Source organism: Capsicum annuum, unplaced genomic scaffold, assembly GCF_002878395.1.
Source record: "Capsicum annuum cultivar UCD-10X-F1 unplaced genomic scaffold, UCD10Xv1.1 ctg4263, whole genome shotgun sequence".
NCBI classification, from domain to species: Eukaryota; Viridiplantae; Streptophyta; class Magnoliopsida; order Solanales; family Solanaceae; genus Capsicum; species Capsicum annuum.
This window is the reverse complement of record NW_025850043.1, coordinates 471,034-497,760: the sequence shown is the minus strand read 5'-3', so window position 1 is coordinate 497,760 and position 26,727 is coordinate 471,034. Positions and strand designations below refer to the sequence as shown.

At 30.8% G+C, this 26,727-nt stretch overlaps 1 protein-coding gene across 1 annotated transcript; it reads right to left on the bottom strand.

The window, feature by feature from the left end:
- Nucleotides 1-20,623: 20,623 nt before the first annotated feature.
- On the bottom strand, nucleotides 20,624-21,961 carry LOC107869761 (uncharacterized protein At5g65660). The gene is made up of 2 exons (XM_016716206.2): nucleotides 21,598-21,961; nucleotides 20,624-20,975 (listed from the first exon to the last, which is right to left on the bottom strand). Exons 1-2 carry the CDS (start codon nucleotides 21,817-21,819, stop codon nucleotides 20,778-20,780), a joined length of 420 nt encoding a protein of 139 aa, XP_016571692.1. The 5' UTR covers nucleotides 21,820-21,961; the 3' UTR covers nucleotides 20,624-20,777.
- Between the last annotated feature and the right edge of the window lie 4,766 nt (nucleotides 21,962-26,727).

Sequence of the window (26,727 nt, the reverse complement as noted above, 5' to 3'; positions counted from 1 at the left end):
AAATACACTCATCCATGACACCGACAAAAGATATGAGTGTTTTCTCAATTATGGACGTATTCTATAAAGATGGTAAAGGGGTATCAATAGGTTGTCTTGACAAAGTCTGAGTAGTCAAGATAACCAAGTCGTTTCACGACATTAAATCAAGCGTTATTGGGAGCAACCCAAAATTTTTATACTCCAGTAAATTGTTTATTTTTGTAGTAGGTTATAGTTCAAAAAAGGTGGAATCAATGTATTTAGCCAAATGCCCCTGACGACATTTTTTATGGGCTATCACGATTGTGATAAGCTGTCAGATTTATCATCAAAGACTTCAACTCTAAAGAAGGGTCTGTCAAGGCTAACGACATTTGTGATAAGCTATCACAATTATGACAACTTATTAGAAATGTCATCACAAAAAGCTCAACATTAGCTGAAACTGTGGGCCAAATTAAAAAGACCCAACCCAGCCCACAGCTTGGCCATTCCACCTTCCCGCTTAGTTTTTAATTCCTTTAAGTTATTTTTCTTCCATACTTAGAATATTTTATTCCCTTCTTTAAATTCTTTCTAAGTAAAACAAGAAGGAAGATTCCTTGGGGGGGGGGGGGGCTTGCAATCAAAATCAAAATCCTTTCTTTGCTTCTTCTTACGCATGTAATCAAAGAGAAGGTCTCCATCGGGTATGCTCAAAACCTGACCTTTCTTTTCAATCGATAAGTGGTAAGATAAGGTAAACTCAAGTTCCTAAGAATCTTGAACCAAGTCCAACTTATAAAAAGGGCTAAAAAATGGAACTAGGGTTTGCTGTGCAAGCCTAAGGCTTAAAAGTTCAGCTCAAAAACAAAACTCGAGTGGATTTTAAGAAAAAAATGGGACCGAAAATTGAGTTAAAGTTAAGTTGGGGGTTCTGATAAGAGCTGATGACATTCATGATAAGCTATCACAACTGTGACGGCTTATTAAAAATGTCATCGAAGGTTGCTAAAAATATTGTGGGTTCTATTTAGAGTGAAATATTTGTGATAAGCTATCATGTTTGTGATGACTTATCAAAACTGTCGTCGGAAGTTGATAAAATCTCATAGGTTCTATTTAAGGCTGACGACATTTGTGATAAGCTATCACAACTGTGACGGCTTATCAAGAAATGTCATCACACCTAGGACCTGAAGCATTACTAAACCCTTTCAAGAGGTGTGGAATTTCAATGATCGATTTGTTTGTGTTTGTACTCTTCAGGGTCAACTAACGGTTTTTATCTTACTATAGGTCTTGAAATGGAATCCAAAGAAAAGAACTCAAAATCCACAAAGAAAGTGACCAAGGGAAGTGTTCTCGGAGACTCTTCAATAAAGAGTCTGATTATAAAGAGGAAGAGCCTCTGCTCAGGAAGCAAAAGAAGAAGCAAATCTCTAAAAAAAAATCCACCACCCCCACTAGTTGAGGTGGAGAAGAGTGAAAAAAGTGATACTGAGCTAATAACATCCGAGCATACAGTTTCTGAGCAGTCGACCTCTGAGCAATAAGAGTCTGAACATGCTGCATCTGAAGAGCATAATTTAGGTCAGCCTGAGTCTGAGGAACATGAGTCTGGGCAACCTAAATCTGAGGGACCATCAACTGAGTCCCCTTATGCTGATCCACAAGATGATAAAGACTCTCCGATTCAGAGAACTACGGTCAAATACAAGAATCCTGAAGTCCGAGATGGAACTAGATGGTAGATTTCCAAAGCTCAAAAAATCTTCTTTGATGGGCTTCGCAGAACCAATAGAAGAGCTGTCAAAAGGACAATCTTTGAGGAGAAGAGAATCATCACTAAGGGGTTGAGTAGGTACCAGTAAGTGGAGCATAAATTTCATGCCTATGATTTGGAATGGACTACACGAGGAGGAAATTCATTTTGCCCTACACAAGTTAGGGAGTTCTATGCAAACTACCAAGCTCGCTTGGAAAATATATGTAGAGAAGGAGAGAAAGCAATTGACCAACCTTTGTTGGATAAAGTTTTGGTACGGGGCGTAATGGTGGATATTTCTGAAGCAACAATCAACAGGTTCCTTCATGGCCTGAACTTCACTCCTCAGGCCACTTTATCTACTTTATATGCCCGATTGAAGCATTAGGAAAATCAGCAGAATTAGTTAGCCACACTCATAGCTGATGGAGAATTGGAATGGCTAATAAATCTAAGTAAAAGGATCTTCAAGGCCTCCCTGACTTCAGAGGCAAGATTTTGGTAAGGTATTGTATGTACGTGGTTGATGCCCATAGATGGTGATAATATCCTCGAGGATGATAGATCAATATTAGTCACAAGTTTTGTAGCTAACCTTGAATTGAATTTTGGAGAGATTATTGTCAAAGAGATAAAAAATTCGTGTCTCGAGGTCTGATATAGCATATCCTTTCCCTTATTTAATTATAAGGTTGTGCTGGGCAGCAAATGTACCAAAGATTGTGGGGCTAGAAAAAGAACTCCTTGCCAAGAAGACCCATAATCCTATCAAAAATAAGGAAAATTAGTTGAGGCTAATGTTTGACAGAGGTGCAGAGATTCTCACTAACCCACCAGTCACAGTTACTAGTTCAGTGCCTAATGCAGAGATGCCTGATTTTAAAGTTGTATCTCCAAAATCCACAACAATGGCTGAATCCTCAATGCCTAGAACTGAGACAATTCCTCCAATTGTAGTGCCTACAACAGAATTTGCCTTCAACCTTATGAATTTCAAAAGAGTAGCAAAACAGTCCAAGTGGTGCAAGGCTTAGCTTAAACTTTTTTCCAAGCAATTTGTAGTTGTAGTGGACAAGAGGGTTAAGGCTGCACTCGAGCCTTATAAGGCTCTACCGAGCTAGATTGATGAATTGGAAAAATACTTTAATGCACAATTGAGATAGAGGTCTGCTCTAGAGATAGCATTATTCAGATCAGACCTAGATAAAGCAATGGCAGAGGTTGGAAAGCTACAGCATCACCATTTTATGGCATCGGTAGACCTAGTAGATGAGGAGTCTGAGGGAGAAATCCTAATGCTTGATCTCACAGAGGAGCCAGTGAAGAAAAAGAAAAAAAAGTGAGAAGAAAGGCAAAGAAAAGAGAGAGAGGCCCGACAATAATAAAGAACAAAAATAGAGAAGAGGGCAAGAAAGAAGTCTAAAAAGGAGGAAATAAAGAAGGCAAGGATTGAGTCCTTAGCGGACAATGAGAGATGGGAGGCAGATATTCGAGCGAGAACAGTAGGTGCCTCCACCAGTAGGCCTTCAGAGACTGATAGACCAGCTGCACTAGAGCAGTTCGAGGCCCCTGATGGAGATGCAACAATAGGGTCAAGAACCCATGACCCCCGGGATTGATCCATTCTAGGTATACTCTAACCCTAAGTTTAGATTTTCTTTGATTTTAAGTTGACAGTGTAGGGTAAATTTGTTGTAAAATTTTGTAGTCAACTAGGAGAAATACTTGTACTTGAGGCAGTTGAATTGTTTTTGTGATTTTTGTACACCTATTAAAATGGATGACTACTTTAAACTAAGTGATTTACATTTAAGTGTGACCACCATGCATCTTTGTATGGCATTAGTTATAGTAATATAATAATCATTGCTAAATAGTGGCATGAACTGAATGAGTCGTAGCTTGTGTATACTTGTGTGTCGTATGTGTGTGAGCAACTACTTAGTTCCCTCGGTGTGCTAAAAATAGAACTTGCCCGGTTAGTCTTACCTAGGTTGAAGGATAAGGGTTAGGAAAGGATCATAGGCCATTTTGATATTAGCTCACTTTAGCCTAAATAACCTTCCCTATGCGTATAATATCTCTTGATCCCTGTTTTGAGCCTAATTAGCCTATTTCTTTTTATGACACCTATCACCTTCCCATTTAGATCACAATGAACCTGTTTTGGCACTGGTCCTTCTTGGACACTTTGCACCTTGACTTAGGCAAATGGCCTAAGTTGAGGGTGCTATCATAGGGGTACATAATATAGAATGAGTATGAAGAAAGGTAGCATAAAAGAAAAGAATAAAAATTTGGGTGCAAAGAAAAAGAGCAAGAAAAAAAATTATGAAAAAGATTAAGTAATTGAGAAAAGACTGCACCCATCCTAAATAAATATGACAAAGAAAAGAGAAGAGCAGAAAAGGTTAACAAGTGAAACATCAAAAAGCTAGTGTAGTGTCAAGGAGGCTTAGTCACTTTAAATATCATTAAGTATCATACCAGCCCTAGCCTACATTATAAGCCTAAGAGAAGTCTTATAGTAATCCTAACTGACCTATCTGAAGATCGGGGTAATGAAAATAAGGGCAAGCCTATGGTACTTGGCATACACGGATTAGAACTTTGTTCTGAGAGTGAGCATTTTGATTGTCCCCATGGTTACATATATAAATACTGAGATGATGAGGGGGATTTCTTTGCTGTGAGGGCACACCAGATATGTTGCTAAGTACTAACTTATTTGGAAAGTGTAATACTAGTATATGCATGGTTAATGTAGCTGAATTAATGTCGTAGACTGATGTATGTGTGTTGCATTGGTGTTCTTCATTGTACTTGAAATGACTGACCTAGGAGATGGTGAAAGTGTTTTGAGATAATGTGGATGATTGACTGCCAAATGTGCCTTGTATTTTCTTAGTTGTGTTGAGTTGCTTGAGGACAAGCAATTGTTTTAAGTTGAAGGTGTTGATATGTGAGCTAATGCTAACACATTTGAGGCTTTTAACTAAGAATAATTGCAAAGTCTTAAGCAACTTTTGTCATTTTTGATTGGTTTATGTTTGATTTTGTAGTAGAAGCTAATATGATAGAGAACCAACAAGAATGGAAGCAAAGGATTTAAAATCAGAAGTAGATAGAGGCAAAAGTGTGGCTGACAACATTTCTGATAAGTCGTCAGCCTTGTGATAAGCTATCAGATTCATCATTAACCATAGACAGAGAATTAGCCTAAGATTGAAAGCCGTGATGACATTTGATGATAGGTCATCAAGGATATGATAAGCCGTCAAGAATGCCGTAAACCTAAGGCCGGACATGAGAATTGAAGAAGAGACTTGACGACATTTTGTTATCGGTTGTCAAGGAGCTGATAGGGCATCACTTTTTATCGTCAGTGGTAGGTAGCAAGTACCAAAAGCATAAAGGAAGCTGACGACATTTGTGATAAGTTGTCATCCTCCTGATAAGATATCACAAATGGCGTCACCTAATCCGAAGAATTTTTGAATTTTATTATTTTGTTTCCATAATTAGGGTGAACTATTTAAAGCCTTGTTTAGGGTTTTTCTAAGGATTTCCGGACCTTGAGTTTTGAGCAATATACTTTAATTTTTTTCTCTTTAACTTCTTGGCTTGATAAAGCAATTACTTGGAAGAGATTATATTTATTGTTTTGGGATTTCCTTTGTGAGTTAATCTGGGAATCTCTAGTTTTTATTCATCTTGTGGTAAGTTTATCTTTCAAAGCATGAATTCATCTAGGTGTTTTGATTATTACGTCATGAGTGGCTAAATTTCTTTAACCTGAATTATGGGATCTAGGGTTAGGTCTTGATAAGGTGTTGAGAGTTCAAGATTTGAAAGGTGGTAGAACTCCTTGATGATTCTAATGTTTTAATTATTGTCTGTTGGTACCAAATAATAGATACCACCTGCTTTGATTTGCTTGAGAAAGAAATCAAATATAGTAGGAAGTGAATTATCAACAGGGACTTGGAAATACTCCGTTTAATAATCAGCATTGTAACAAGGTTGGTTAACCTGAGGTAAAATCTGGGCAGTGAATATAAATTCCCTAAGTCTAAGAGGATTAGGTAATTAAATGCTTAGGTAGGTCGAGAGACATTTAAGTATAATTTTGATAAAGATAACTTGTTGACCTACCTTCCGTGAGAATCTTGAATCACTAGTAGCATCTGTCAAGTACCTAAAGCCCTAGTGAACATAATTCTGGATTTTTTCCATAAACTCTTGATTACAAACACTGAATCTAAAGTAACCAACAATTACTTGTTAAACTAATAACCCCTTTTTTTTTAGAAACATCCAACTATCAGTTGATTAAATTGCAAACAACTTATGTTCACACCATATTTCCTGTGGGATTTGACCCCAACCTAGTTGGGTTTTATATTGACAACGATTACTTACATTCTTATTAGAGAGGTATAATTTGAGCGTTATCATTACCATTGTTATATCAGCCCGCACACTAAACAGAATATTATTTGGGCCTGACTATGAAACATCGGTGGTAGTTCTAGAGCTGGAGCATCGTATGACCACGAAATCCACTCAAAGGCCTTAGTTGGTAAGGCTCTTTACTGATGACAGACCCCCATCCTGGGAACTCAACCAACGAGAGCACATTGCTAAATCATCTCTTAGCTTTATAGATAAGTTTTGGTGGGCCATTGTTTGATTAAGGTTAATGCCAACAGGGGGATGCTAATTTGGATAGTCGTAGGGCTATGTTGGTGGTTAGTCTTATTGTCGGGCTAAAAATTAATATTGGTCAAATTATTGCTGATGAGATATTTGTTCGGGCACACAAAGTTGCAAGCGCTTTACTGTTTCCATGTTTGATCATGGAATTATGCCGGCAAGCCAATGTGTCTTTGATTTGAGGAGTTGATAATGAGGTGCGCCTATCTCACAGGCAGGACATTGAAAAAATGAAGGATGATTCAAAATATGAAATGCAAGTCAACAAACCTCCTACTTATCAGACGTAGTTAGCTCCATCTCCCAACACTTTTGAGATTCCCACAAATATGCCATTGCCTATCACTACTTATATGTCGCCCGATTATGTGCCGCCAAGTACTTCTACAGGATCAGCATCGATGCCGCCAATGGGTGGGACTTCAGGCACTGCATCTGTCCCACCTCAATATTTGGAGTACAGGCTGACGCTGGAAAATTTTGCTCAGTCTGTTAAGCAACAGAAAAAGTTTAAGAAGCAGTTGAGCACTTGGGCAAAACAGTTCAAGACCTTTGTTGATCACATTGCTGATGAAGCCACAAAGCCGTATAAGAAGATTTAGGAGAGAATGGATGACATGGAGGAGCACATAAACACGAGGCTGGATGCCCTATCATTTCCGAATTTTTCAAAATTTATGGAAGAATTCAGGCAGGCACAGGCTGATATAGCTGAGCTCAAGAGACAACCAATACAGCCCGTGTTTGATCCAAGTTTGGTCATCAGTGATGAATACGAAGGTGTTGTTGACCTTATGGGAAACCTGTAGAAACTTATTGTAACATAGTATTCTCTGAGATTCAAGCTACTATTGTGGATCTAGTCATTTTATTCATATTTCATTGAAGATTCAAGAACAATTATTGTAACTTTTGTAAGTAATTCTCTGAATTTATTTATAAAGAACACAATGATTTCTTCTTCTTCTCTTGAGATATGTGGCTAAACTCTCATAACTAGGGTTATGGGAGCCTTGATGTGAATAGTTGATTGGGGTTGTGAAATACTTAATTTTCATACGTAATTAAGACTGTATAAACCCTTCTTCATATTAATGACTTTTCTTGGTTTCAAACTTGAAGGGTGATCCCAAGAACATCACTTGTTTGAGTAGAAAAGTTTATATTGGGAAAAGAAGAGGTTTACATGGAATCTAAAGGCTTTAACCTTTGGGTTAAGGGTTGATGCCTTAACAAGGATTAACCCACATGAGAGACTAGTTGAATAGACCAACACATTCTTTAAGTTCGAAAGAATTAAAGGGTAAACTATCCATTTAGGTTGAGAAACAAATAGGTAAACTTTAGAATTCAATAACTCTTACAATTGAAGTTATAAATTGAAAATTTAAGGTAACTCACAACCCCGTTTGCTTGAACATCTCGGTGAACATAACTCTAGTTTTTCTACTCCCATTGAATCACTACTGGCACTAAAACTCACTAGTTAGAACACTATTTGTTACAAACACCTAATATTGTTAACAATTCAAAACCCCCTTTACTCTGGAACCTTCGATCAACAATCTGTTAACAATGATAACACTTAGTTTGCACAATATTCCTTGTGGGATTCAACCCCAACCTAGTTGTGTTCTATATTTGACAGTGACCACATACACTTTCTAATGAGAGTTGTAATTTAGGAGTATCAGTATGACACACACCTTAAGAAAAATCTTTTAGGATATAAATTATAGGTTACTCTCCACTATTACCCTTTTAATTGTTCTTAAATTACTCTCTTAGAAAATGTGAAGTACTTAAGAACCTCATTAAATGAAAGGATAAAATTGAAAGAAGTTTTCAACATGTCTCTTTAAAAATGAACAATTCATTTATTTTTGACATTGAAAAATTGTTCAATAATGTTATAAAATATAAAGTAGAGAAGAAGAAGAATAGAGGGAGAAGAGAGAAGACTTCTTTTTTTCTCATGAGAGGTTCTTGAGGGGTTGAATTACAATGAAACCCCCCTTTATTTATAGGGGAAAACTAACCTTGGGGTTTCTAACTTTTCTATTAATAGTCATTCACTATATATGATAAAGTAGGCATTCACTATATATAGTAAGCAGATATTCACTATATATGAAAATATATTTATAATACTCTCTCTTGAATGTCTAATTGATAAATAATGTGCCTCGTTAAAACCTTACTAGAAAAATCCAGTGGGAAAAAAATCTAGTGAAGAAAAAAAAAGACACATCTCTAACAATATGCATATAGGTTGCCTTATTAAAAAACTTACAAGGAAAAGCCAGTGGGTCAAAACCTCATAAGGGAAAAAGAGTACAACACGTATTAACTCTCCCTAATGAAAATATTCTTGAACCTTTTCATCCTAATCTTGTGCACCATCTTCTTGAAAGTTGTAATTGGAGGAAACTTAGTGAATAAGTCAGTCTCATTGTCACTTGAATGAATCTATTGCACGTTAATATCACAATTCTTTTGTAGATCATGTGTATAGAAAATTTTTGATGAAATGTGATTCGTTCTATCTCCTCGAGTCCTCCCTTAAGTTGTGTTGTGTATGCCTCATTATCCTCATAAAAATATGGGTACGTTGTCACATTTTAAACCACATTTTTCATGAATGAGATGTATTGTGGAACTCAACCACACACACTCTTGGCTTTCTTTATGAATATTTATTATCTCAGCATGATTTGATGAAGTGGCTACAATAGACTGCTTTGAATATCTCTAAGATATGGCAGTACCTCTACGTATGAACACATAGATTATTTAGGACTGAGTTTTATACAGGTTAGATAAGTACCCAATATCAACATAACCACAAGATCGGGGCTACAATCTTTAGAATGAAATAAGTTCATATGTTTGATCTCATTCCGATGTCTTTTTGTATAATAGAACTATACATTGCTAACAAATTGATCGAAAGGCTATATTGGTCCTTGTAGTAGTTATAAGATACAGTAGTACACCAATTACACTAAAATATATAACCAATCTAATTCATTATATTTCTTATTCCAACAAATAATCTATTGCTTTTGAAAACTCTCCAAGAGTTTCAATAACTTTCAAGTTATAAATTTATGCAATATAAAGATTATAAATAAGTTTTTCAGAAACTTTATATACTTCATACACTTTGAATCCATAAAAAATTTTCATATAACTTTTGTCAAGTGACAATATTCAACATTTCATATAACTTTTGTCAAGTGACAATATTCAACATTTCATGTGTGACATCTTTAAGTATCTGGACTACAAATCAAATAAGTTTTATGCTTACCAAGATTCGTCCTTTCATGTCGCTTGATAAATTTTTCTACGCCAACATGCTTAAATAAATGTAGAATTAAGATCCTCGTAATCTTTTTTAATATTGCACCAATATTATTTCAAGGATATTAATGATATATCATTTCATATCAGTTCACAGTATGACATAACCTTTTGAGATCTCATCACTTTATTATTTTCATGTACCTGAACCTCTCATAAGGTTTTATGAAGTGTTAGGTCGTAGACTCTTCAAGAGCGCACTGCCTTCTCATTATGATTATTCGCTCCTTATCCTTTTTAAGGATTATTTCATTTGGAACCAATTGGCCTACCATGCTTCATGCATGCATAGACTTTATCTTTTAGGGACACAAAATAAGAGCACTTGAAGCTTAATACGAGATGCTTCCGGCATTTAACTTTAATTATCTTTGAATAATGATCTGATGATAATTCCTAACATATTTTATAGTTGCTTATAATCTCCCCTTGTGTTAGAAAAACTACCATACATCCTCCATTTTCTTTGAGGAATCCATCTTTGTGCATTATGATATATTCATTAATCGTATACCGCACATCAAAATTATTAGATGAATAGCATATGGTTCCTGATTCAGAATCAACTTTGAGGAAAAATTAGTCATAATTTATTGGTTTGATGCATACAAGTACTTTTGTATATAATATTTCAAACTGACACGTGAAGCTTTATTCCCATTAGCAATGGTTTAGCTATTTATCAAAGGCATTCAATGCCAAACCAACATTATCAAGATGAATTATCTTGATTACACAATCTGAAAATTGTGCGTTTAACTCAATTTTATTGAGCAAGCGACTTTATGAATGTCAAACTGCAGGTTGACAATAAATGTACATGTGATCATCTTCTATTGATGAATCTTAATAGATCATATAACTGGTGAACATGCCCATATTCACCTTTTATACTTTTCAGATTTTGAGGGATCAAATCCCAACATTAGTTGGTCCAACCAACTTATCATGAGAACACGCAACATTAAAGGTTAATGAAGAATTTTCTAATTCTTCAATATTTGTTCAATACTCAGTATGCACATCTTTGGGATGTCGCAATTGTTCATGTTAATTTATGAACTTTTATTCTAGCAAACTCCAAGTTTACCATGACATGTACCTTTTACTTTAATAAATTTCAAATTTATTATTACATGAATAAATTTCAAATTTACTACTTTAGAAGTAGATTTCAAAATAAATCTTCACGATTTCAAAATAAATCTTCACGATTATTCAGCTCCTTTCGAAGGTGAGTTGTGATATCATCATAATCAAATACATGTTTCCATTAATAAGCTTCTCATTTCCTAAGAATGGAATATAATCGTTCCTTAAGCCTATCAAATTATGATAGCTCACAACCTCTTGTAAGATATTGCTAATCCAAGAGCAAATCAAGGCATACATATGCGTGTAGAGAAATTTTCTCTAACATATCTTATAATCACCATAAGCGTGTGAAAATATTATCACTTTTGATGATCATTATCATATTGTCTCTCCACGCTTATATTTGTACATTCAATCACTTGTCTTCTTTCAGACATATTATGCACTGTTAGCACATTCTTTTCAAGAATGGAGGAAGTTGTCAACTTTCAGATTCATCATATATTGCTACCATATTCACTTCATTGAATAGAGCATATCAATGGGATATGTTTAGTGACTTTACACCAAACACCCATTATTTTGTCTTATCCATCATAATATCATCAATATGGTGTATTGAGATTTAAACTCAATATCCTATCCATATAAAATAGGTGTCTTAGGCATAAACAAATGGGACTTAAATCCAACATCTTATATAGGTGCATTGAAACTTTTAACCCAATGTTTTACCCTCTTAATGAGATGAGACTTAAATTCATCATCATATCTTTTAACAATATTGTTCTTCATAAACAAATTTAAAGTATGAATGGCTCCAAATCAATTAATTTTTCTCAAATCCAATAGTAATTATATCATTAGTAGCAAAAGATAAATAACATAAGGAATTGCTAACCTTGAAATTACCTTTAGATTTATAATCTCACCTTGTTTGGCAGTGTCTCGGCTGATAACGTGTTATAAAATATAAAGCAGAGAAGAAAAAAATAGAGGGGGAAGAGAGAAGACTTCTTTATTTTTCATGAGAGGTTTTTGAGGGGTTGAATTACAACGAAGAAACCCCCTTTATTTATAGGAGAAAACTAACCCTGAGGTTTCTAACTTTTCCATAAATAAACATTCACTATGTATGGTAAAGTAGACATTCACTATATATAGTAAGTAGACATTCACTATGTATGGACTATGATAATTTATTTATAACAAACAATTTATTTATTTTAGAATGGTAAAAATAATTATTTCAGGAGACTGTAAGCACCTTAATTATGGAGAGGCGATACATAAATAAAGTAAAAATAATGGAACAATATCTTAAGATGTATATAAGGATAAAATAATCAAAATCCTTCCTAATAATATTTTGTTAAAGAAGTGTATAAGAGAAAAATATGGCGCATAATTTGAGATGAAAAAAAATACTATCATTCGTATTCTTGGTTCTCATTTGCAATAATACAACCATATTCATTAATATATTCTTAGTTCTGATTTTAAATAATACAACCATATTCATTAATATTCTTGGTTCTGATTATTTTCAATAATTCAACCATTATCATTCTTATTCTTGGTTCGGATTTGTAATAATACAACCAAAAAATTCGAATTGTCTGAGAATGTCTCTTGTTTTCTTCTTTTGGGGAAATGTTTTGTGCTAAGAAATTCCATAATGTCAATAGCTTAATCAACACACACATATATGCAAATAGGCATTGGCATAGGCATATACCCAAGGATAACGAAAATTTTTATTTTCAGTCAGATACAACCAATAAAAGTTATATGAGGGCATTGTGTATATTTGACAAGTGTGTTGTGGGGTCCATTCTCTATTTCCTCTAATTTCTTTCATCCACTTGTCGTATTTTTCTTAGGATTGGGCTCCTTTTTTTTATTATTATTTATTTTTCACCAACACTTTTTCTAATTTATCTCAAACACTTCCTCTCCATCTTTCTACTTCATTTAAAAAACAATCAATTACGGAATAAAAATAGATATTCCCACTACTACGAATGAAATTTTTTATTTTATTTTAATTTTTTCTAGAATATAAGAATTGATTGTTGTTAGTTGAAGGGTATAAGTAAGTATGTTTATAATTTGACTTATATAGAATTATCATATCGAAAATTGAAAAATTTGACCTCACAATTTTAATACTATGCATTTTTTAAGAATTTAGGATCCATTTGACCATGAATTTTTTTTCAATTTTATTCCAATAAATTAATTTGCTTTACAAACCTTTGTTTGAATTTTATGAAATATATGATACAAATACCACACGAGTAAATACAATTAGTAATTTATTCTTATAAATATCTTGAAAATTATGTAACTCTTTAGTAATTTAATAGTTAGATAAAATAGCATTTATTTTAAAAAGGATAAACTTAGAACTTAGAAGAATATAATTAATGTATTTTCCATTATATAAACACCATTTGTTTTGAAACAAATGAAAAGTCTAAAACACTGTTATTTAGGAAGATAGAAAATAACAACAAAAAATAATATTTTATTTTTATTCTTCTTTTTTCTCCATTAATAAATATAATTATTAATTAATTAATTATGGAACTATTAGTACAAAACATTATTAATTCTTCCATTGTATTTTATTGTGTTACTCCTTTCGTTAATCTTTACTGTTCATTATACTAAAAACAGATGTTCAATAATAATTATTTTGTTTGGACAACTAATGAATAATTTACGCATTTATGCTTATTTTATCATTAGCATTAAATATCATCTATCATGCAATGTATTTTTTAAAACATTAAATTTATTATATTCAGAAGATAATATTGTAAAATTATTTTATTATTTATTATTTTTTAAGTTGCTTATCAAGTTAATAGTGGATAATTATTATTGAATGAAGAAAACAGTATTTAAACTTGTACAGTCAAATATCTCGTTTAAACAAATCAAATATAAAAGTAATTTCACCACCATTAATCAAATTGAGATTACATGAAAGGAGCAAAGAGAAAAAATAGTGTGTGGGAGATGGGGTAGGGTGGGATGGAGGAAGGCGGGAGGGATGTGGGAATGCAGTTAAGGGTAACGAGGGGGAGGTGAGTGGTGGGGCAAAAGTGTAAGAAATAAAATGTGGGTAAGAAATAATATGTGGGACCCATAATATACACTTGTCAATTAATGAAACCTTTATACAAGTATTATGTGGCAAGTTTCACTCAAAATAAAAATTTTCAAGGATCACAGCGTTTCCTACCTTAGAGTCCTAGCATGAAGGGTTGTCGGTAGCGGAGCTAAATTTTCACAAGGGGTTCACAAGTGAACATACGAATTAATTGAACAGAATTTGACATCTACTATATATACATAAAAATAATTTTAATCATGTATATATAATATAATTTTTCATTGAAGGAGGTAATGAACCCCTATTCTAAGTGTAGCTCTGCCCCTGAGGTTTGCGGTGGAATTGTTAGGAATCCTTCATCTTTGATTTAATTTTGGATTTGAATTCTGGATATGAAAAAGATTTAGTTAAGATCTTTGCTCCAAAATGAGTCTTATAATGCGCAATCCAGATATAATTGATTTTATAGTTCTCCGTACATTTATTTTTAGTTTTATACTATTTTTATTTACGTTTACTTATTCTTATATTCAAGGCTAGATACCGAGGGTCCGTTCTATATGAATTATATTTGGACTCAATTTATGTGATACAAATAAAATTTAGCTTATTAATCATATTTTTAATATGTTTTTAGATATTTTAAGTTGTTAACTATTGTAACTTTTAATACTTTTTAATGTAATTTTTCAATAATATGTGTTATTCTCCTTGTTCAAACTTTTGTGACATTGATAGTCAATGATATTTTTTAAATAATTTAAATTTTAAATTATCATGATTTATAATAACTTTTCTTCTATTCTACTAATTAGAAGTGACATACCTGTGAAAAAATTTAAGTGGGCTCATATAAGACGTCAAATAATTTAAAAGATCAAGAGTTAATTCATCATTTTATATCTATTTTATTTTTTATTAAATATTAATAATGTTTTAATATTTAGATGACTTATAATAATTAATTATGAGAGATATAACAAAATTACGATTGAAGAAGCTGAAACAGTCATGTCATTAATGTATATTTTACTTATTTATTAAATAGTATTATTTTCTAATACATAAATAATTTATAATAATTAATTAGGAGTGATATAGTAAAAATACGGTTAAAGCAGGTGAAGCTGGCATGTCGACCATGAGCAGCCTGCTTCAGCTGCTTCATTGTCACTTATTATATAGGAGAATTACTTTAAAAAATATCTATGAAAAAAATTTAAGAGGGTCTCATATAAGTCATCAAGTTAATTTAAAACATCAAGAGTTAATTTTCTTTTTATGTATATTGTACTTTTTTTATTAAATATTATTAATTTTTTAATACTAAGATGACTTATAATAATTAATTAAGGGTTATATGGTAAAATTGCGATTGAAGCAGCTGAAGCAGACATGTCATAATTGTCTATTTTATTTTTTTAATTAAATATTATTAATTTTCTAATATGTAAATGACGTATAATACTTAATTAAAAATATAATAATTAATTAGGTTGATATAGTAAAATTACGGTTGAAGCAGCTGAAGCAGACATGTCATAAATGTCTATTTTATTTTTATTAAATATTATTAATTTTTTAATACATAGATAACTTATAATAATTAATTATGAATGATATAGTAAAATCACAATTGAAGCAGCTGAAATAGACATGTCGACCTCGTGCCTTCTTCAACACTCAAACTCTCTCTTATATATAAGTAAAATTTTGCATGGTTATTTTTTCTACTCAAATGATAAAATCACAAAATTTTTCCACTTTAACAATGAAGTTATTGAAATTTTTTTCTCATATTAAAACACCCACTATGCAAGAATACACTGGATATATTGTTGTTGTAATTTTATCCATACTTACGGTAAGATTTACCCACTCTTAGAGCTATCAATACGGGTCGGTCCAGCCCATCCGAGCTATCCACATGGGTTTTGAGTTTAACGGGTCAGGACGGGCTAGCCCATCAAAATGATGGGCCAAAAAACACCAAGCCCACACCATTACTCTATGGGCTACGGGCCTCATGGGCTAACCCACTTTTTAAAAAAATAATATTTTATAATTTAATTTTAGAATGTTAATAAACATAAATTTTACCAGACAATATTACATAGTGTTAATACTTGTTAATCAAGTCTCCAACACCCCAAAAAATACTCTTAATAGCCAAATTAAATAACTTTTGACATGATATCCTTCGAACCAAATAAAACTACTAATAAGCAATCTGAATAGTTGCATGTATTTGACTTACGATCGGCCCATGGGCTAGCCCAACCCACATTGCTCCAACCCCACAGGCAAGGAGTTTATCCGAGCCTGGCTAAAAAGTCTTGTTCTTAAATAGACTGCAAAAATTGAAGCCCAACTCCATCAAATTACAAGTCAGGCCGGGCTGACCCATATTGACGGCTCTACCCACTCTAATAACAAAATTATCCATCAAAATAACTTCTATTGGTTAAGTTTACTTGTTTAATTTTAATGTGAAAAAATAGGATAGGTTTGCTCTTATTTATATGTGTAAACAACATACATCCCCTAGACAACGAAAATAATTACACAAAATCCCTTGTTATTTTTTCTCTCCCTTTTTTCTGCAAACATACTCATACATTTGGTCACATATTATACATTGGTCAAATGTACGATGTAACAGCTAATTCTATATTTAAGGTAAGAGAATCTTTAATTATTTTACAGTTCCTTAATTAAAGGCAGTAATTAGCCAACATTAAGTCATTTATTGATAGAACATATAACTGATATTTGAATTTTAAAAATTTTGTTATACATAATTTTTTTTTCCTGTGATTCACGATCTGAAAAGCCAAAAAATAACCACTTTCTTCTACACCCGTTCTTCAAAACTACTAAAATCTTCTTCTACATATGTTCTTCAATACTAGTAAAATCAATATGAATATCCCCGTATTGTTGCGATATTCTGAAATTTGGGAGTCAGAAATTAATGATACGCCATACAAAAGTGACGAATAGTAATTTTGGTAAATGCGGACGAGTCGGTCACAACCGCAAAACTTGCGGATTTTTTTCGAAGGAATCATGAAAAATATAATATGGTTTTTTATGTGTGGATGCTTTAAATGGTTTTGGTTGTATAAACATTTTTTATTAGTTTTTTTTTGAATGTTGGAGCAAGTAATATAAATATTTTTTTATTGATTATAGATGTTAATTTCTTTAATCAATGATTTATATTAGTATAAAAATTTTATGCTTTTTTCCTATATCATAGTTTGTAACCATATAACTTGAAGTTAGAACATGATTATAAATGCACATTAACTATGTAACTTACCCTCTACAGGAGTAAGTAATTGTTGAAACGCATGGTGTATTAAAATATTGTACATTAATAGTTAATGTGTAATAACTATATGATATAACATTATACATTTTTAACATGTATGAGGTTAGAAATACAATAACGAAATTTAACTGAATTCAATTTTAAAAAAAAAAAAAAATTATATACAGTATCATTCCAGTAAATTTACAAATGTATAATATGTTTTTATATAGTCAAATCAATATATAATAAATGTGTGTCTTTCCAGTAAACGTTTGAATGTATAATAAGTTGTTATACATTCAAAGTAATGTATAGTGAAACTGTGTCATTCCAGTTGACTTACGAATGTATAATATTTGATTATACATTCATATCAATGTATGATATAGCATCATACATTATAAATGTGCATGATATTAACAATTTTTGTAATTTTTTTACAAGTAATAAACATTTTACAACATGTATGCTGTTATGTAATGCATACGTTTAAAACGTATTAGTCTTTTTAGTTCAATGTAGGATTCACTTATAAGCAAAGGTACATAACAGGAAACATATTATGTTTTCAAAATATAACGCCAGATTAATTAGTAATATGTTGTTTTAATCATTAACAAATAAGTGAAAGGGAAATTCAATAAGTGAAAGGGAAAACCCCAGTAAATATTTTCTTTGGCTTTGACCTTTAGTTTCGTCTCCCATAGTTGGTCAAAAAGACAGCGTAATAAGTACCCACAACGCCTAACACCAACAAATTCATAATTGACCCAATCCTTTAAGGGTCATACGAAATCTGAATACATTCCAAGCCATCACTGTTCAAGATCCATACATAATAAATTCCTTCAACAAAAAATTCAAATTAAAAAAAAAAAACTATGCAAAATAATAATCAAAGGGTTTTTTCAATTTGATTTTGTTTTGTTATTGAGAGTATTTATTTGATTAAGTTGGGTCTAATTTGTTTTTTTTTTGAAAAATAAAAAAATAATTTTGGGTTTATGGATTCCGAGTAGAGAAAGTGGAATCCGTGGTTAAGGAGAAGTGAAATAATGAGGAAGAAGAGAAGGTAAAATTAGAATTACAGCTGCTACTCATAATCATAGATGACATACTAAATAAATGGAGAGAAACGGTAGCAAGATTTTAGGAGAAAAATATGAAGCATAATTTGGAGCAAAATATGGTTGTTTGGAATGTATAAGAACGAAGAGAGAGAAAATAAAAAAGATAGGGATTTAAGTAATTAATTTGAGATTTTTGTAATTTCTTTTTCAACATGGGATGTAATGTAATAAGACAAAGTTAGCATGTGTATATATGTAATTTTTACTATTTATATTTATATTTTATACTATATATAAGAGAGAATAAAAGTTTTGGTAATCCTCACATTAAAATTTATGGTATGAAAATTTTACACGTGGCATTATTTTTCCATAATTCTCCTTTTAAGATTTGTTACATGAACTTTTGTAATTGGTTAAATTTTCTTTTGATTTTATTAAATTATTTTCTTTTTCATCTTAAAATATTTGTCACATTTCACTTTTGAAGATCAATTATATGAACTTTAATCAATGTTTTAAGAAAAAAATATTATTATGTTGATATAATCATTACAATTTATGGTATTTGTTTTTCATATACTTTCAAATATCCAATTTCTCATTTTATTGAATTAATATAACACAGTTTAGCTCTAAAGTAAGTCAAATTGTCTTTTGAAAAATAAAACAATAAAATTTGAACAATTTTTGAAGACAATCTTTTTTTACCACTAAAGCATAGAGGATCTTGAGAATTTGATAGCCTTCGCAAGGACTTTTTTGATATTTCAAGTTTTTGGTGAAATAAAATTACTACACATGATAATTAATGGTGTTTTTTAATTACATATTTTCACTATCGCCCTTATTCTTTTTGTTAAAAACATTTCACTTAGGTTTTTATAATTGATTTTTTCTTGCCACATGTTAAATTATTATTTGATTAAAACTCCTTTCATTTTAAATCAATAATATTCAAGTTAATTTTTCCTACAAAATTAAAGTTTTCAATGATTTCAACTACAACCTCGTAGTTCTTTATGATATTATAGTATAATAAATAATATCTTGTATTTATTATTTCTCATATTGGACATGACAAAGTATAAAATAATAATTAAAATGGGACGAATATGTTACTCTTGTAAGAGACGACGTGTAAAAGATAAATATAATAAGTAGATGGACCTAACGGAGCAAGCTATTAATGTAGTTTAATTATCATTTAATATCCTTATATATTCTTATTTAATTAATTTATATAAAGGCTCTGATTTGAAGATATAATTATTATAATTATAATATAAACTTGAAATCATTGACTTTTTTTTCCAGATGATTTTATAAGAAGATGAGAAAAATGTAATTAGCAAAAGCTATTGCCACTAAAATTATGAGAAAAATTAAAACTCAATAAATATCAAAATAAATTTATTTTTAGCTATAACTAAGAAAATAAATACTTGCAATTTTATAAAAATATCAATTTTTTTTTCTATTTATGATCTTCATCGAAGCATAATTATTAGATATTTTAAATTATGTCATTATATAAAATATCGAATTACTTGTAGCTTTTTGTTATATCCTAATTCTCTGGTAATATTTTTTTCATCATGAATAATATTTTTTATTTAAAATTATCCAATTACGCGATTAAAAACTCTAATAATTATGAAAACTTATCAAAAGAGACTTGTTTAGTAGATCATTAGATATACTGAATATAAAATTAAAAAAAATATATAATATAAATTATTATTTTTATACTTTGAATTTAAGTTCGGGCCTCATGAAAATAGTAATTATATAAAGGGAAATTTTAAATACCTCCGTTCACTTTTTACTTCTTAATAATTTCTCTCTTCACTTGCAACATTACCCTTACTTTTTTAATTTTAATTTATTTATATCACATAATTTAACATTTTTATCATATACAAAAATATACAATTTGATGAATTTGTTATTTTCCAATATTATACTCTCTAATTAATGAAGTATTTTTTTTAATCTTTACATGTTATGATGAAGTGATAAAGTGATAAGTACCTACTTATTCTTAACATAATTCTTAGATACGAGCAATATGAGATCCTCATAATATGAAACATCTTATCTCTCAAGTGGAGCTTCTCAATGTGAATCCAAACGAGTTATGCCCCAAAATAGACGCCAAACACTGGAAAACAAAAAAGAAAAAGGACATACCCAAACACAAGTAGCAATGGAATTGTTCAGATTTCATTAGTATTCACAAGTAAAAAAGATTGGGATATTCAATTAAACTACAAACTCTATGAGTAATTTACAATATATAAACCAATTAACCAAATCCTAAAAATTGATATCCTTTTTCCGTTTTACTACTAAGTACTAATGAAAAGGTACTGCCGCCACCGTCCGCAGCGGCTTAGGCGGCGATGGCAGTGGTGGCGACAATTTCTGCAAATGTTCAACAACTTTTTCAGGTCTTGGAAACTGACATGGACATGGCATTGCTATGAATTTTGGTATTTCATCACCTGGCATTAAAACTGCTGGCAAAATTGTGCTCTGGTTTTGTTTCCAGTTCTGGAAAAAGTAAAAAAAAAACAGAGGAAAAACGAAAACTAATTAGTAAATAATTAAAAATTGAATTTAAGTTAGATATACTAATAATTTAATTTTGTTTTAAGAAAATTAATGTTATTTTTATCATGATTTTTATTATATGCAAATGCTTTTCTGATAATTTCCCTTAAATCTTAAATTTATCTCTGCTCAAAGCATTCTGCATTCAGGGTATTGTTGAATAAAAAATGATGGTAAACTTTCGTTTGATCATAGATTTAAAATTGAACTTGTAAATTTGAGCTTTAAAGGTTATAATTTTTGAAATTTGAAATTGTATTTGGACATGTATTTTACTTTTAAAAAATTGAAGTTTTAAAAGTAAAAATGCCCCCAAAAGACCAAATTGGTCAGAATCTTGAAATCAAATAGAATTTCATGGCCAATAGATACTTCACGATAAATTTTCAAAATTTATTCTCATATCTATAACCAAAAACTGGTAAGATTTATTTATTCGTTCTAAATTTATAGAATTCAAATTCTGAATTTCTGGATCGACTCTTGCAGAATTTAAATTCTAAATCTAACTATGATATTAGACAGATGAATTGTAGATGTAAATCTGGGAAAATAAACTTACCATGTGGTTTTGCTTATGTTTCAAAGAAGTAGGATCAAGGCCAGCTTCAAGATCAGCAAAAGAGCGGCGGAGTGAGCGCAGTTTCTTCCAATGGTAACAGCAAGAAAATATGCCACTCAAGCTAAATATGACTATCAGAAGAACAGCAGTGCCTAAAGGAAATCCTAGTGATGGCCTAGATGCATGCCCATGTGGTGGTGCATAATACTGATTATTATCCATACTCTTCTTCTATAACAATAACAACAATTTCTTTATGTTGAATTTGGAATTGTACACATCCAATTTTGGAGAAATAGCAAGAAGAAAAATCCAACTTGTTTGAGAGGAAGAGAAGGTGAATTTGAGGTGTGAAGAAAGAGTGTGGAATGGTGAATTTATAAAGTTGGAGGATATGGCCTATGGAGTAGGGGTGAGTACGTGTAAAGGTACAGCTAACGCTGTCCGGGGCCAACAAGTACGGAAGAAATGTTATGGACCCACTTGGTTAGCATATTTTGATTTAAATTAAAAAAAATTAAAAGTTTAAATCAAAATTTAATTTTAATTTTGATTTTTTAATTTTTTGGATTGAATTTGATTTGTAATTTTAAAATTTTAATTTTTTGGTTTGATTTTTGATTTTTAAAAAAATAAATTCGATTAAATCGAAAAACCAAAATTTTATATATATATATATATATATATATATATATATATATATATTTAGTAGTTCACATTTACAATTAATATTTAACAGCAAATTCGCATACGCCGCAAGCTGGTTATGGATTGTTTTAGTGACTCAAATATTTTACGGACTATTTTGGTGGCTTTGAACTATTTTATGGATTATTTATGCAAAGTTATATTATATGTAATGATTAATAACGTTATGCATTATGTTAAATTTATGATTAATTCATTTCGTTTCATTCATGTTGAGTTATTTATAGTTATTTATATTTGGGAATGAAAAAATAGGTTTGAAAAAAATATTTTTTCTAAAAAAACCATCAATTTTAAATGCCCAATTATGAAAAAGAGAGACTAACTACTTTAATATTTCAAACTGAAATAAAAATCCGAAATAACCGAACCGAATTTGTAAAAATCGAACCAAACCGAATTTATTTCGGTTTGGTTACGGATGCCATTTTTGTCAGTCTGAAAATCTATAAACCGAACCGATATTAAAAAATCAGACCAAACTGACCGAATGTCCACCCCTAGTCAGTTGTCTAATGTTCGGTCCATTTAAGTAGACGGTCTAAAACTCTTGTCATGTACGGGATACTCAAAAAAATCATATCACATTGTAATCTTCTAATCACATGAGGAAAATTTTATCAGTTACTTTATTCATCTTTTTTTTTTTTTTTTTTGAGATATCTAGGAATATTTATCCAATTTATAAAATTAATGAATAGTTTACATAATTCAATCCATTTTATTTTTAACATTAAATACGATTGATTATCTAATGCATTTTCTAAAGCATTAAATTTATTATATTTAAACGGTAATATGATAAAACTATTCATATTATTTATTATTTCTTTATTTTCGTGTTAATAGAAAAATAAACAAGTAAAAATGAACGAAAAGAGTATGTAGAACTTTTCAGTGTTACCGTTTCAATTTGTTTGTCTTTATTTAATTTAGCGTGAAATTTAAAAAAAAAAATTATGGTTTTAGGTGTAATATGTATAATTAATTTGACTTTATAATTTTAAATATGTCATGTTAAATTATTAAATTAAAGAATTATATAATTTAGGAAAATAGATTTTAAAAAAATAAGATAATTAAATTGAAACAAGAAAATATTTTCTCTTGCTAATAGAGTTACTCTTTTTTCAATTTTTTTTTTTAAAATCAGAATACCTTCCCTTTACTAGTTACTTAAGGGTTTAAGCCACAGGTGACAAAAGAGTTTTAAAATGAGGTGTAGGTGACACAAGTCTTAATTATTAGTTGGAGGTGACAATTACTTTATTATGTATTAAGAAAGTTGAAAAAGTTTTAAAATAACCCACAAATTTTTAAATTTACACTTTGATCCCAATGTATACCTAAAATAACGGGAAACAGAGGGAAAAAATGCGTCCCTCTCTCTCTTCTCATCCATTGTTGTTTTCTCTCTCTTAGCAATTTTTGTTGTTAATTGTTTCTGTTTCTGCTGCTTTATTCATCATCTTCTACTTCATCTTCTTCTTGTCTACCATTTGTTGTTGTTGTTGTTGGTACAACGCTGCTACTGCGATCTGACCAATTTCTTAGGTCAAATTTTATTTACTACATCACTTTCCACTTTGACATTACTTCATAGGTTACTTTGGTAAGTAAAATTATAATTTTTACTCGTATTTGTCATCTGGGTACATTTCTATTTTTTCAACAATTGATAGAACCCCGATTATGAATCCAGCATAAGTGCCCACAATTTAAACAGATCAATCATCTGGTGCATCAGATGAGTAATCTGTTGCATCAAATGTATTATCTGTTGTATCAGGATGTTTATCTGTTGCACCAGACTAATTATTTGTTGCATCAGAATGTTTATCTGTTGCACCGGAATGATTATCTGTTGCAACGAATGATTAATCTGTTTGAAACAACACAAATCAACCCCTGCCACAAACCCAACAGATAAATCTTGCTATTGCTACTGGATTCTAAATTATTTCTTTTTATGCCGAATCATCGAAATATTTATTGAGAAGATAATAGAAAGAATAAAAATTAAATATGGATTAAAATGTCAAAGATCAAATATAATTTATTTATTAAACAAATAAAAATACATATAATAGACTAAAAGAAAAATAATAGTCTTATTATTATTATTATTATTATCAACATCATCATTGCCAGCCGGCCAATCTTCAACTGGAAGTAGCAATAAGGCCCTCCTCAGCCTGCGTATCTCGCGGAGCATTCTTGATCTAATTCCTCCCAATTTCCATTGTAGATCACGAACTTGGTTCCGAAGTTCATTCACGGCGTCCTGCAGAAAAGCAATGTCCCACACTGGGTCATCCATAATCTTATCTTCTAGATGTATGAAAGACGAGATGCAATAAATAAATAGAGTGTGTATTTAAATGAACGATTGAGTAAGGACGGACCTATTTATAGAGGATTGAATTTGAATGAGAGGCAAAAAGGCGCAACTATTAACCTCCATACATTAATTAAATTTTTGATTAAATTAAAAAAATAAATATTGTGATATAAGTCATGACTTTTCAGATTATTATTATTAATTAGTCTTTCGAAGAACCGTTTTTATTGAGTTGTGGCAACAAATTCTATATCTGTTGCATCAGATAACACATCTGTGACAACAGATATATTATCTGTTGCAACAAATATAAAATATGTTGCATCAAATAACATATCTGTTGCAACATATAATCTAACTATTCACCTCTATTTATTAATTACATTTTTTATTAATGTGAAAAGTAATGAATTAATTAAATTAAGAAATATTGTGATAAGTCATGACTTTTCAGATTATTATTATTAATTAGTTCTTTCCAAGAACTGCTTTTATTGAGTTGTGACTCGATATAGGTTGCATCAGATAAATCATCTGTGACGACAGATATATCATCTGTTGCAACCATAGTGCACATGTTGCATCAGATAATTTAATTGTTGCAACATATAATCTACTTTAAAAAATAACTATATCATCATATCATTAATCCAAATTTGCGTACTTTTTTATTTTATAAATAAAAAGATACCTTTTTGTATTCCTTAATAAAATAATAATTATTTTATTATATAATAAATAATTTAAAAAATAAAAATGGTGAAAAGTCACGATCAGTTATTAAAATTGTGGTTATAAATTGTGTTTATTATTTATTTTCTTATTATTTATTTATGAAACATTTTTCATATTGAATAATCGGAACTCTGAGTCATGTCTTTCTTTTCACCCTCTCAATAACAATAATAGTCCTTTTTATTAATAACCGCTAGGTGCAATATATGATTGATCTGTCGTAGCAGATTAACCTCTAACTGTTGAAACAAATTGCTGCTCAATCCCTACCACCAATCGTCGACATGTTGAGAATAAGGAATAAACAGAATGATTATTATTAAATACTAAATAAGAATTAAAAATTCAAAGTCGACAACAAAATGAAATGAATATTCATAGATTTTTGAATCCCTTGGGTAGATTTGATATACAAAAGGAGGAAAATAATCGCTAAAATAAAAAACATTACCTAATTATTATTACTACTATTATTATTATTGTCAATCAGACATTTTTCATTCATCCGGCAGCCTTGCTCCGAAGTCAGCCAAATATCTCTCTGGAGTTCATCAATCAAACTGCCTTTGAAGTTCACGCAAGGACTCGATATGAATATTCTTGTACGAATCTGGATCATCCATATTTGTAAGGAGAGACCTATTTATAAATTATTGTATCTCGAAAAGAAAAGAAAATTGCTTTAAAATAAATCTAACAGATGGGTAATCTGTTATAAAATATATTCTTTCTGTTAGATAACTTACAACATACTGGCAATCTTTTTGCAACAGATGTATATATTAGTTTGATTTCTGCAACAGGTTGATCACTGTCGTAACAGATGTCTCCAATTGATTGATAATATAAACAGATGTCTCATCTGTTGCAACAAGCTAGTCATCTGTTTATTCAATTTAAGCCATAGATGGGCTAGGAAGAATAAGGTGCGTGCAGATGGATCCACTATTATATATGTGGGAGTTAAGTATGTATTACTGATAAGGTTACCGAGACAACACACACAAAGTACAATGTTTTTGTGAATGCAGTTTTTAACCAATTAGGCATTGATCATTCAAAAAAGATCCTGCATTGTACTGTTAAGTTTGATGGGTTCAAATTACTGACGGTTGGTGCTCATGTTTATGCGTGTCAAGTTTTGAGAAGAAATCAATATTTGTCGTCACTGTAGAGAACCAATAGCGATTGGACTTAACTTTAAGTGTGCATTGGACCCTTAGAGGACCCTCAAAACCTCGCACTGCTTCAAACGAGAATGGAAAACCAATATAGTTATTGCCCTAGCTAAAATTTATATGGTTGCGTTGCTCGCTCGAGTTGATGATTATATGCCAAAAGGTGCG